Below are 15,116 nucleotides of genomic sequence, written 5' to 3'. Positions count from 1 at the left end.
GCCATCCAGTGATATGTTATTTCCAGATAACAAACGGTAAAAATTGGTAACACAAGGATCATTGTGACTTACCTGTTTGTTATCTTATAATTAGTCTGTCATCATTAAATCGCTTCACTTTAAAAAAAAAAAAAATTGTAATAGTAATTGTAATTATGGGGATAAAATATATTGATTTGAGATTAAACTGTTTTAAAATATCTTGCGCAGACCGAAGCACCCTCGCCCTCAGATCACTTGGACGTGGCTGTGGTTACAAGAGGTAAAAACGATATAAATACTGTTGGTTTTCTCACACAAACCGCTCGTTTCATGTCTTAGGCCATCGATGTGTGCTTACATTTACGAGTCATTAAATCGTGTTTAATTTGGACTTCTCTGTGCATGCTCTTGAGGTGGTGACCATAGACCTCCATTATATGACTGACAGACAAGAACGGTTTGACCTAAAAATATCAATATTGAAAATACTGTGGATTGGAAACAAAGACACCTACATCTTGGATGCCCTTGAGGTAAGCTAAAACATGGAAAAAATTAAATTCAAAGTGAACTTTCCCTGTACCATCCATTTCTACCCCTGCCCTAAACCTTAAAACAATGCAAATACAGTGTTGGTAGCACAATCTTATATGTAGCTTTATTCAGCAGAACACTGGCTCATACGCACAACGTCATTCATCTTGAAATCATACGATTCGATTCGTGTCTTCTGATTGGTTCTCTGAACTTAAAGGCTCTTGCTGGCAAAAAGAAGAGGTTTCTGATAACAAACCGGTATTTCTGAATGGGCAGATGCTGGGATTTAGCAGGTTTGAAATGAAAGTACAAAAGTATTTGATTAACCCTTACGAAAAAGAAGTTTATTCAAGTATGCCATTAGTATACTTCTTTTAAACTAAAAATAAGAAAGTATAGTTTCAATTTATTTTTCCTGTACTTCTCAGAAGTATACTATATGTACTTCTCAGAAATATACTTCAAATTACACTTACAGTAAGTGTACTTGACTTATACTGAGAGAAAAGCAAGTATATTGCAGCAAGCAAGTATATTGCAGCAAGCAAGTTCTTGTACTCAATCTTTTGATCCAGAAATACTTAAAAGTATAATTAAGTATTCAAAGTATATAGTATAAGTATTACAGTAAAAAAGTAAACTACTAATATACCCATAAATTCACTTGCAGTACACATGAGATACATAATTATGAACTAGTTGTGCACTTACTGTTACACTTATAGTACACTTAAACATATACTTTTATGTACTAAAAGTGGGCCAATTTAGTCCTAAGCGATATTAAAATAGTACACTTAAGTTTACTACTAGTACATAGTGACATTAGTATACTTACTACATAATGTATACTTAAAAATATACTTGAACATTACTTAAGTATACTACATAAAATGAACTTGAAATATACTTTGTTTTCGTAAGGGAAAGGAGTTGATGTATTATTTGCCGGTTCAATTTTTTTGAGTTTAACAAAGACTAGTAAATTTCTAGTGTTTTGACAGCTCTGCAGCCTCAGCCACAACATCAAATCACCATTCTCCATCTAGCTTTGGTGAACCAAACACAACATGTCCCTTGAGCCCTGAGATACTGATGCTCTCAGTGATGTGTGTCAGGGCTCACTACAACAACAGTGACATTCACAAATGTTCCCAGGACAAACAACAACTTAATGCACATGCGGCCTGTAGTGATAGAAAGACTATACGACTGAAAACAAGACTGTATCGCATCTTTCATGGGAATAAAGAACAATCATGAAGCATTGTAAATGACATAATCAAATCAAAAATGAATAATACAAAGAACTTGTGTATGAAACATGCCATATAAATAAAGTTGCCTCCTTGCAGCAGAGAGAAGAAGCGTACACGTGACTCTTGCACGAGAGAGACTGTTGTCAGAAATGAGGCTCACAGATGCTGCCAAGGAGTGATGGGAGACGAGAATGATGTAAATGAGGTGTTTTGTTTAAGCTTGTAATCGTGAGTCATTGGCTTATAAACAACTCCATTTGTGTCACTGAAGAGCTGCAGGCAGAGACACCTTCCTCTGCTTAAAAACACCAGATCACTAGCACACTACAGCAGGATTCACAGCATCTGCCCTTTCCCACAGTACCAGCGATGACTCACGGTCACTATGGAAAAAATATTTCATGGCATGTTTTTGAAAAAAAGAGGTAAATGCAGAAAAAAAAGGTCTGCTTCGTTCTCTCCAGGATTTCAAATGTGTGTCAATAGCAGGTCAAACTTATGTTCCTGAAGTGTTGAATCCAGCTATAGAACTGTAAAAATACTGACATGTTTTGACTGAATATACAGAGACAAAGCAAAATAAATGATGTAAACATAAAAGTATTTAGTTGTGAACTTCATTTACTGAGATAAATGGGCTGAGAGATAAAGATCTCTCCAAAAGGATATAAATTCAATAGACAACACATTGGTCTTACTCTAATGGTTGCATGTGGAAACATTGACCAGAATGGTATATGATTCACAAACATATGAGCCGGTACTTTTTAATGAAAAAGTCAGAAAGACTCAATAATTGCAGTGTTGCTGTTGTTAATTAAAACTAAATCTAAAACTAAATATTAAAAATAATTTTCTGAATTTAAGATTAAGCTAAAATAAAAGAAACTAATGAAATAAAGCAATGAAAAACTTTCTTGGCAAGGATGGACAGAGGCAACAATGCTCTTCTCTCATTAGCAACACAGATTTTAAACATTGCTTCCCGAATACAAATGTAATAAAGCCAAATAAAGCTGTCTAAAACCGGCGTCTGCGTTTCAGTCCAAAAGGGTGAGTCAGAAATGCTCCTTCAACCCTATACAGACAAATGTGTGAAACTTTCCTGTGAATGGAGGAGTGTGAGCCAGTCCAAACTGTTGAACTCTCTTTAGAAAAATACAGAAAATTATATAAATAGTGTTTTATAGCTGCACAGTGTTTCTATTGACACACATGAAATGGCCCTAACAACACACGCAATACTGCTTTTGAATATTTTTCCTTTTTTTTAATTAGCTATTATTACAACAAGGTCATTTGTAGTCTGTTTATATTACCCTGTAGGTATTCTGATTACCATTGTTGGTATTATCATAGATGTATCCATGTGTTCATAATCTGTCTTATTTTACCTTGTAGGTATTGGATTACCATTGTTGGTATTATTATAATTGTTACCTAAGATCAAGATCATATGGTGTGTATTTAGTAGAGGTAGACCGATTTATCGGTCGATTTTTGGCATTTTTTAACATAATCGGCATCGGCCAATATCCAAGTATATCAAGCCGATTATTAGGCACGCGCATCTGTGGGCAGCCTATCCACAAGTTTCCTACGCCCCATGAGGCCTTGCGTCAAAAGTGGGCGCGACTTCCGGTTGGAAGTAAACAAAGCGCGATTTGACATGCTTGACACTCGTTCATTCAACAGCTGACAGTCATTCAAGTTATAGCGATCCAAACTAGCTAACGATGTGGGAACACAACCTCAACGAAATTCAAAAGGGTGAAATAACAGTGCCTTTACCCTCTGCAGTAGTTGATTGGGAGTATTATAATAACATTATTAATAATCAATACTCATCAAGGCATGGTGACAGACAGTTGTGCGAGCTGACAAACAATTAAAATAAAAAATACACACTTAGTCATTGTGCTTTGGAGTTTATTCAAAATTATAAATGAATGTGCTGCTTGAATACATTAACTGGCACATTTGGTATTCTGTCAACACAGGCTTTGATCCTGAGTTTAGCTGTAACATCAGTAGCGAACAGCCAATCACATGCTGATAGAGTTTAGAGAACATTATGATTTTAAACAAATGTACACAGGAAGATTTGTCGTCTTTTGGGAGGTGATGGAAACTACAGTCGTTGACAGGATCACTCTGATTTCGTTTTCAGCTTATGTTCAAAACAATCCCGTTTAAGCCACTAAATTAGTTTAGTCCGGCTATACATACAACCGCGAACAGCACATGTTGCCCCTGAGCTCCGTAACGACATCTCTCATAAAGATTTTCGTCTTTAAATAGTAAAATAATTCTCCGAAAAACAGCTAGCATCTTCGCTAACTAACACACAAAATACCATTGGAATGCTACTTCCGTCGCGTCACCGGAAGTTTCACCCACTTTATTTTTTACAGGAGCGCCCCTCGGAAACTTGTGGATAGTGTTGTCGTGGAACACGTGTTTGACGTGCGCTGCCGCTAGAGTCATTTTCCAGCCGAGTGAGCAGCAGAAATACGTTTTTGTTAGAAGTTAAATTAAATAAAATATAATAAATCTTATATATAAAAAATTTAATCATTTAAAGTTTTTTTTTTTCATTTGTCCATTTGTCTTTGTCTGTTAACAAACAAAACAAACCAAAAATACATGTTTCAGGACATTTTTTGAGAGGATAAAATGTTTTTGTTGAGAAAGTTTGTCTATGTTAAGTAATTATCATTTCTTTTACATTTTATCTTTCAAATAGAGGTTAAAAACCAAGCAAATATCGGCCAAATATCGGCCAAAATAAATCGGCTGCATTAATCGGCCGACCCAGATTTCAAAAGATCTGTATCGGCATTGGCGTAAAAAAAAAAACATATCGGTCGACCTCTAGTATATAGGATATGTTTTTGTTTTTTTTGGTATTGTTTTGCTTTTGGTGAGGAGAAGGGGTTCCCCTTCTTTCGTTTCTCATGTTTTCTTATATGTATTTATATACAAAATTGTAATTGAGTGTTATGATAATGTGTAAGGAAGCAGTTAGCATTGTTTTGTTTTGTTAATGGTAACCAGGGTGGGTTCAAATAAGTTGACTTCTACCCACTCTGTTTCGAGCAATAGATGAAGTTTTGTTAAAGTTGATGAAGGTATGATGAATTTAAAGGCTTGTACAGATTATTCAAAATGCTTCTTATTGCCTTGTCATTCTTTCTTTCTTTCTTTCTTTCATTGTATTTACAGTAAATATTCATACAAACATTTTATTTCTGTTCTCAAAATCCATATACTGTATATTGCTGAAATGAAAATCTATAGGTTTACCAAATTATTAATTGATTAACCATTAAGATCTGTTGGATTAAATAATAGACAAAAGTATTAATCTGAACAAAAAGAGATGAAAATCAAAAGTTTGATAGTAAGAGCTTTATGAAAGTGAATTGTACTAACACAGTTGAAAACATAATGAATTGTTTGAAAAAAGTGCCCTTTTGATGATCTGTTGTGATATTAGCACTAAGAGTTTTGAAAATGTACACCTTACTTGTGAAAATAGTACCAAAGCGAATAAAAAAAAACTGTATATAGCATAATTTATTGAAACTAATTCTCCTGCCTTCTTTGTTATATATCTTGTGGAATATCTGAGTTTGAACTTCATTTGCCTTCATTGCATTTATCTACACCACCAGTCCGTGACAGCAGAACAATAAAAAAACAAAATTGGTGTACAAACAGAAATTGCAAAAATTTCACAAACAATTACAGTTGTGAGTTATAAAATCTGCATTGCAATATATAAACTCACAAATCTGAAGAAAAAAAAAACAATCTAAGATATGTCACAATTCCCTTTCTAGTTTTTTATTCCATTAGCTTCCATAAGTAGCACATAAGTATAAAAGATTGCTTTTCCAGTAAAACATACTCCAATAATCTTTGTTTTATTGTCAGCTTTGATTTTTCTTTTCTTCAGTAGAAGAAACTAGTATCTGTAAAAGTCTGTCAGTCTATATAGTTATAGAATTTTTTTGTTATAGCAGGTCAATGATGAGATGTTCGTTTATGTTTCCTGAACAGACAAGCACATTTTTCCAAGCCTTAGTGAGTTTCCGAGCGAAATAAGAGATAGTATGGACTATCCCTGGAATAGATGTCCGGCCCTAATCGGTCCCTTGAGGACCCCGCTAGACGCTGCTTTATCAGTGTTTGCACTGTACGGGGTCGAGGATAGACGGATCTCTATTCTCAGTGGTCTGAGCTCATGGTTGTCATGGTGACGATGATATCATAGTGCTGTGTACAGCTGGGGTAACCGCCCCCCCCTCCCTCTATCCTGATGCCACCTGTTTAGATTGGGAGGGGCAACATTGATCTGCTGCTTAAAAATGTACAGCATGTGGTTTACTGTGTATAAAAAGATGGGTGGTATAGTTTGTTGCTCAGTTAGAACAGACTCATATGCTCAAACAGACTGATGCATAATAGGATTAGATTCGTACATACTTCCAAATTCTTGATCACTCTCTGTCCATCCTGTTTGTTACTTTATCTTAGTCACCATCATCACAAGAACAGCTCTGTTAAATGTTCAAAAACACATTGCGCTGCAGTGTGACTGCAGAAGTGTGTGTCCTGCTGCCACTGGATTTTATGGGATGTATAAATAACACTCGGTCAAATATTTGCGTGTGGAAAATCAGCGTGCAATTCTGGGCTAAACTGAAACACCACATCAATCTCTGAACACTTTCGCTTTACTCAGTCTGGCCAAATCATCTCGCTTACCACTATTGATATCGTTATTCTGTTGATTTTTGCCAATTCAAAGAGGGGGTGATGCTTGTGGGAAGTCTGCATCAACATACGGAGTGCTGATTATTGATTTAGAAAACAAGTAAGTACCAATGTGCAGCATTAACATGTTGCTTTTGTCTGGGTTGTACTATAATGTCTCCTGGACACTATTTTATTGCTAAACACTCGATTCTCTTTGCCGAAACATGATATGGCGATCTTTACAGCCAGGCACAACATAGCAAATGGCCATCCGCATGCGGGTCGACACCAGGCAATTAATCTGGTATCTGATGCCATGGTGTAGCAGATTGCTCCCTAAAACGATCCAACCACACTTACTCACAATATGTTCATGGAGAGTTCATGGAAACAGGCTCTAAATTCTGGTGAGGCTCTAATAGATGTAGGCTATGTTCCGAATCCTGTCTAACAACTGATGATGATGTATTTAAAGGGCTCATGTCATTAGGAATCAGATTTTCCCTAATCTTGTGAGAGTTCATTGTGCTAAGAAAACTGTAACTATGGGCTTTGCCATATGACGCTAAAAAGTCTATCGTTTCATATTATGCTCTCTTTATTTGCTTGTTTATTTCTTGGCCTACTTTAGGCCCCTTAGTGCCAATCGGGCATCGTTTAAATGCCACGGCCTACCTGAGCATTGTTTCTGACCTTGTCCTTCCCTTTATGGCCACCATGTACCCATCCTCTGATGGCTACTTCCAGCAGGATAATGCACCATGTCACAAAGCTTGAATCATTTCAATTGGTTTCTTGAACATGACAATGAGTTGACTGTACTAAAATGGCCCCCACAGTCACCAGATCTCAACCCAATAGAGCATCTTTGGGATGTGGTGGAACGGGAGCTTCGTGCCCTGGATGTGCGTCCCACAAATCATCCACTCCATTAACTGCAAGATGCTATCCAATCAATATGGGCCAACATTTCTAAAGAATGCTTTCAGCACCTTGTTGAATCAATGCCACATAGAATTAAGGCAGTTCTGAAGGCGAAAGTGGATCTGAGTATACGAAGATGAGTATTCAGAACCTAAGTCCTCAGTAAAATTAACGGCAGCACATTGCCATAGTGATTTACCTATGATGAATTTACAGCTGAGCGCAGGCATTTCACTCACGCTGGTTTCTACGCTATTCATCAATCCCATTTGCACAGTCTGTACTATCTGAATTTGTGATTGCTGCTTTGAACAACTGATTGCTGATACATTTTAAACTTGAAAGAACAATTTTTAAAGTTGACGTTGTATATAGCTATATTTTATATTTGTCCTGTAATCATGTGTTTTTGAAAAGTGTTTTATTTATATTTTATATTTCTACACTCCTACTCAAACATTTCCCCGGAAGTTCTAAATAAAGGAAGAAAAATTATCACATATGAATGAGTTTTCAGCATTTTTGAGTATATACTTTAAAATGTAGAAAATAATTAGTCTTTTCCATGTGGTAAATATATAAACTATTAAAGGATTAGTTCACTTTTAAAAAAACTTTTGCTGATAATTTACTCACCCACATGTCATCCAAGATGTCCATGTCTTTCTTTCCTCAGTCGAAAAGAAATTTAGGTTTTTGATGAAAACATTCCAGGATTTTTCTCCATATAATGGACTTCAATGGGAACCGGATGCCTCAAGTATCAAAAGACGGTTAAAAACTGTTTCAGATGCAGCTTCAAATGTCTTTAAACGACACCAAACGATGAATAAGGGTCTTATCATGCGAAACGATCGGTTATTTCAAAACTTATTCCAAAAATGTAACTTTTATAAGGACAAATGCTAGCCTTGCTATATTCTGTGAGGCGCGTTTGCAACGTCACGTATTACGTAATTATGTTCAAAAGGTCACGGGCGACGTAGCCGGAAGTACAGAGTCAGTGTTAACAAGTTGAACGCATAGGTTGAACGTGCAAACTAACTCAAACGCCGTTTACAAAAAAAGGAATTAAAAGGAAAAACAACGATGTCGGACGATTTTGATTCTGTACTTCCGGCTACGTCACCCGTGACCTTTTGAACGTAATTACGTATTACGTGACGTTACAAACGCGCCTCAGAGAATATAGCAAGGCTAGCATTTGTCCTTATAAAAGTTACATTTTTGGAATAAGCTTTGAAATAACCGATCGTTTTGCATGATAAGACCCTTATTCATCGTCTGGTGTCGTTTAAAGACATTTGAAGCTGCATCTGAAACAGTTTTTAACCGTCTTTTGATACTTGAACCATCCGGTTCCCATTGAAGTCCATTATATGGAGAAAAATCCTGGAATGTTTTCATCAAAAACCTAAATTTCTTTTCGACTGAGGAAAGAAAGACATGGACATCTTGGATGACATGGGGGTGAGTAAATTATCAGCAAAAGTTTTTTCAAAAGTGAACTAATCATTTAATTGGTTGAATTTACAGAAAAGGTACTATATGGGCTCTATGCACGGCGGTATTTCCGGTGAAGGATTAAGGATGCTCGATAACTTCCGCCGATCGTAGAGTCCAATGCAATACTGAATTTATATTGAATTTTATACTCCATGGTTATAATAAAGAAACGTTAGTCACAAAAACAGATAAAACAGACACCCCTCGTTGTGTTTATGCTTCTTTTTAAAATTATATTAAATAAACATAACTATATATAAAATTACATCTAAACGTATGTACGTTTCGTTTCAAAGTCGGGAGGACAGTAAATATTGAAGACTCTGCCATAATCCCGTTTTCCTCGGTTCGAGGAAATGGACGAGCATCCTTGTGTCAAATGCAGAATTTATGCGTGCATATAGCCCATTGTGATCGTTATTGGGATATGAGATGACTTATATCGTGATATGAGATTTTGGTCACATCGCCCAGCCCTATTAAATTCATATGTAAATGCAGTATACGTAGCATGAAATAAATGCATTTCGGTGAATTTATTTTTCACTAGGGTATGGCTGATAAACTTGATAAAAATTAGTTATCGCACACAACAAACAACACATTAGATGCAGGCAACCACAAAAAGGGCCATTCAAATATACACACACACTGCCTGAGATCCATGCATCCCAAGTGTCAAACGAGACGGAGGTCAGACTGATGCTATTGTCCTGTGTACGGCCCGTGTGTTTCATCACATGTAACCCAGCACCTGCGCCTCCCTGCTTGGCGCGGCGCCACCAGCCCCAAACCTGCCGTTGCTCAGGAAACCACATAGCAACCATTTGCAATTCCAACCATATACAAGTCGTCTTCCCACCATATATTTTCCACACACAAAAAAAAACATGAAGCAGCACAACTGTTTACAACATTTAGAAAAATAAGAAATGTTTGTTGAGTGATTTCAGTCATGCAAATGCAGTGAGGAAAACCTAAACTTCTCAAAAGCTGTTCACCAAACTTATGATTCAAAGAGGATTACATTTACATCCAAAATGGTGATAAATCTAAACAAAACCCAAATTATAGGTATTTATTGCTTAAATCATATGGGTTCAGTCATATATATTGAATAGAAAGAGCTTGAGTGCATCTGTAATTACAAGTGGGTCTTTTCAAACAGTATGTGAATAGTTTATATCGCTTCATTAAAGCTTGTACTGCAAAACACTGTGTAAATAATGATTTCTAGACTAGTGCATGTTCACCCTTTTTCTAAATAGGCTCAATGTTGAAACTCCACAACTCAACTCCACAGCTGTGCTTCTGCTTTATAGCACCACAAAAGCAATATGCTCTTAATAATCTACAATCTTAAGGATCTTTATTGGCATTTATGGTTCCATAAAGAACATCCATAGCATTTCCATTCCACAAAATATTCTTTAATGTGGAAAAAGGTCCTTTAGATTATTAAAATATTCTTCACACTAAGAAAATGCTAGGGGTCGCTAATGGTCGCTAATCGAGTCTTATAATTACACAGGCGTAGGTTGATGGCGCAAAATTTCCTGCAGATTTATGGAACTTGCCGTCAAGCTGATGGATCTAATAATGTTTATGGATGAGTGACTAATACATTGATGTTTTTAACAAACCAATTCAGGCATAAACGACAGAAGGACAAACCCCACAGAATGTGAAGTCCTTCTACAAAACAAAATCATTACATTAGGAAAAGAAATATTCATACATCCACCAGTCAACATAAGAATATAAACACTGCTTACTTCCGATTGAGCATCAAACTCTTAGTTTCCCAATCAGGACTATTGATCGTTTGTATTCATAAGGCATGGTTATTTCTCCATTACCAATCTGCTACTTCTACTCTCTACACCTGTTTTATTACTGAGAGTATTACTCCTTGTTGCCCCCTCAAGGTGTGTAGTACAATTACAACCCCAACCAAAAAAAAAAAAAAAACATATACACAAATTTGACTGTTACAACGCTTTATCTAGAGCAAGTAACTAAGCCATTTATTCACATTATATCATCATGGTATTACCTGGTCTTTACAATACAACGAACACTCATGACTGTAAACTACACTGTAAAAAATAACCGTGATTTTAACGGTTAAATACTGTAAAAATGCTACAGTGCAAAACTGTTAATTGGTAAACAGAAAGTTTCCGTACTAAACACAGTAAATAACTGTGATATAATTTTACAGTAAAATACAGTTAAATTTACAGTTTTTGAAAGTGAAAAAGAACAAATCATCGTATAATTTACAGTGAAAAACCGTAAATTGACATTCCCACAATTCCCTGTGTGACACTTCACATTTGATGTATTTTTGTTGAAATTACTATGGTTCCTCATAGTTTTATTGTTTTTTGTTTGTTTGTTTGTTTGTTTTTTCTAATCAGTTATGTTCATTGGGGTTATATGCTACATTTAATGTTGTTAAATTAATGTTTATTGCATTTTTTTAATTTCATGTGTGTTACCATGATGGTGCTTAATGTTTGTGTGAATGACATTGTGCAGCTTCTTTAATTAAGTATTGCTTTATACAAGTATTCACTTGTGATGAGCTGCGATTGCTCATGTAACTCTCAACACTGTTGTGATGATTGTTGGTTGTCAGTGTATTACAATGGTCTAAAACAGATATCAATACATCAATAAGTTGGTAAATCCACATTTTATCAGAAAATAAATTACGGTTTGTTACTGTAAATTTTAAGTTAAGTCTGTAAAACCATTAATGTTCCTACCGTATTTTTAACGGTAAAGTTCTGGCAACCACAGCTGCCGGTTTTTTACCGTAAAATGTACGGTTTATTTTTTACAGTGTATGCTTTTACTATCTAGTAATTGCTGACTCTATTACTCCAACTCTGAACGAACTCTCTGTTCCTCACCACGGTGCGTCTCGGGTGCTGCGGTAATCACTCCGCCCAAGTAGCAGTGCTTCGCCTTCTGAGAATATAGTTCCCAATATTTATATGGTTAAAAGAGGGCTGTGTCTCATATGACCTTGTTATTTGTACACTCTGTGACTTTACAATTCACAACATGTACATAGGAAAATGTTTGCCTTATTTTGTCACTTATTTGGAATTAGTATGCTAGCTGTATCCATTTACATCCAGTCTTTGTGCTAAGCTAGGCTAGCGGTGGGTGCATCAGACAGAGTTGCAGCACGCACGGAGATGAAAAAGGTATGTATGGACTTATATAACTCTGGGGGATATGGTGAATAAGCTAAAGTCCCAAAAAGTCAGAATGTTCCTTTAATACTCACGCAGGTCAGTTTATTAGACGAATGAAGCTTGTGAGGTAACAGTTAACGCAGCACTGTCCCACTTAGTCGACGTGTGTTGAAAGTTCTATGTATTGTATGTGTTAGTTTGTTGGCTATCTGAGACTAGCACTACACTAGATCAACATTAGAATAACATACAAATCATATTCTAACATTTAATCATGTTGAACTATATAAAATTGATTAGTTTTATGTACATTTGCTCACCTGTCTAATAAAGTATATGTAAGAGCTCTGTCAAGTCGAAGTTTGTCACGGACGTGGAGCTGACGGCATCTTGAAAACACCTAGTTGATATTAATCCTAGTTTTAGTTTTCATTTTCCCCCAAAGCCTGCTTGTCATGGTCCATTCTGTTTGAACGAAACAACAACAGCGTACGGCTAGACGTTACGCACTAGGCAGTTGGCCACGTCTGTTGCCATGGTTACTATAGTACTACTAGCGGAAACCAGCGATAACGCGGATATTATGTCATTGACAGGCAACAAGTGAACAGGGATCCTGGGACGGCCAATTATTTAAAATGGGAATTTCTCTGAAAATTGGGATATTGTAAGTACACAACTACTGGAAGTATGCAAGTGATTTTTTGGATATTTATTATAAAATTCTTACATATTGTACCTTAAAGAACTAAAATGGTTAGGCATCTCTGCAAAAAAAAAAAAAAAAAACTCACAACAGGCAGGGTCTTCACATCTCTCACCTGATGCAGGTTGATTAACACATCTGTCTCGGGGGCATGACCTCCTGTCGCCATGGGGACAGGGAGGGGCGCAGCTGCGGGAACACGAGGGGGTCTGGGATCAGCCCTTCTCTTTCACGGCTGGATTTCCAGTCAGCCTGTGGGGTGGCATAACCTGTAAGAGCGAGACCGCATTAGGCCACCAGATCCCAAAACAAACAGAGGAGCAAGGGTACATGGGAAAGGAATACTTTAGTTGCAGAATTTCCAGAATAAATCAAGAAGAAACACACAGTTTCTTTTCTAGTCCTTAAGTTGGAACACAGGAGCTCGTCAATAGCCAATGAACTCAACTGACATAATATTGATTGTGTTAAAATGTTAATCCATAAAACAACCATGTTAAGCATGAGAAAGTGTCTGTACCCAGTTGGTAAGATCGATTCATTTACATGAAACAGTTCAAAATGTTTCAAATCTATAAAAAAAAACCAAAAAAAAAACCCATAAAAATCCATTCAAAACTCATTCAATTAATCATTTGCATCATGATTACAGAAGTCTCTGTGTGGCTATATGTACATCCATACACACAGTGAATATATATATATATACACACACATATATATATATACATATACATATATAGGCTACCCACATCATGCTAATTCACATTTACTTAATTCATTAATTTATTTAATTTATACACATTTATTAATTAACACGTACAACTTTTGATCTTAAAAGTGTATTCATAAATGTTGAGATTAATTAATGCTGTATAAGTATTGTTCACTGTTAGTTCATGTTAACTAATGTTAACAAAATGAAACCTTATTGTAAAGTGTTACTGTACTTTATGGTTTACCTGCATGTCATGTGACCGTTAATCGATATCAGAGAACTGTGAACATGAAAATGTGTTGTTAAATTATTGAAATATTAATGTAAAAATCTCAAGGGGTACTTATATACCATACCTATGTATTTATTATAGTAATAATTTTAACTTATAATAGTTATAAAACTTTAGACATGTCGCATTGTACTACAACAAGTTGGCAAACATGGATTTCAGAGTTTCAATTAACAATAAATATTTTGAATGTGCTCATTTTCTTGCCATGCTGACAGTTGTCTACATTTTAATAGGAGCTTTGAGCTAATCTACAAGCCAGGCAACACAGTTATTTCAAAGTTGAATCCTTGATTCATACATATCTATGATTGTATTTAATTGATAAACAGTCATAAACATAATGGTACAGTAAGCAGATTATTAACCCAAAATAAACCGACTCAGGATGAATGGGCTTTATTTAGCGACAATGACCAGCTAAACACAAGCTTATGCTCACACTAAACAACAGAGCAGTCAAACTGGGTTCTTCAGTCATCTTTTCATAAGTGGATTTTTATACAAAGACCATGGATGTAATTAGTAGGCTATGGCACCACAACATTTGAGTGTGTATGGGGTGAGTCTGCTGTGTGGTTGTGCGATCGTGACAGTGTTCGCTCTGCAACTGTAGATCCAGAGTCTGCTGTATTATATGATAAACAGCTCTTGGGAATCCAGCACTGATGATGACTCATGTCTTGAGTTTGCGTCACTGCAGACAGCACTAGCATACGTCTCATTTCTGCCATATAAACCGCACCCAGCTCCTTCAGGAATGCAGCTTTACGATGGACTGCTAAACGACAGTGGCATCTGCATGTACCAGCATCTCTGACCTGAAACGTCACAGTTCTGCTGCCTTGAATCCACACAAATCTAAGAACATTGATGCCAATCAGATTGAAATGAAAAGAACTAGTTTCTCATCACTGGTATCATCTCCAGGAACGGTTGCTCCTTCATAGCTCAAGCTAAAACAAATAAATACATTTCATTTCAAACCACAAACACCGTGCTAAGTGAGTTGGTCGATTGGAAATACGTTTATGAAATCTAGTTACATGGAAATACATGAATTACATCTGTTTATTAAAATATATGGGCGAATAACTATAGCTAAGAGGAAAATGGGTTGCATAAGTCATAGTTCAGCTCATTTAGCAAGTGCTTCGGTTTGCATGTAGAGACCCTCAATATGCTACTGTGTTAATATGGGCCTAATTTTAGCCTT

At 36.2% G+C, this 15,116-nt stretch overlaps 1 protein-coding gene across 2 annotated transcripts in view; it reads right to left on the bottom strand.

Annotated features, from left to right (window-relative positions):
• slc4a3 (solute carrier family 4 member 3) overlaps positions 1-15,116 on the bottom strand; it is an 86,914-nt gene that overhangs the window by 57,670 nt on the left and 14,128 nt on the right. For both annotated transcript variants that reach the window (XM_039683538.2, XM_039683539.2), the window contains exon 2: positions 13,006-13,159. In XM_039683538.2, coding sequence (XP_039539472.2) covers positions 13,006-13,059 — 54 coding nt within the window. In that variant the 5' untranslated portion in view covers positions 13,060-13,159. The remainder of the gene's footprint in view (positions 1-13,005; positions 13,160-15,116) is intronic.

This window comes from Pimephales promelas, chromosome 7, assembly GCF_988280905.1.
Source record: "Pimephales promelas chromosome 7, fPimPro1.hap1.1, whole genome shotgun sequence".
Lineage (NCBI taxonomy): Eukaryota > Metazoa > Chordata > Actinopteri > Cypriniformes > Leuciscidae > Pimephales > Pimephales promelas.
The sequence above is the reverse complement of the archived record's forward strand: the minus strand, read 5'-3'. Positions and strand labels throughout refer to the sequence as shown.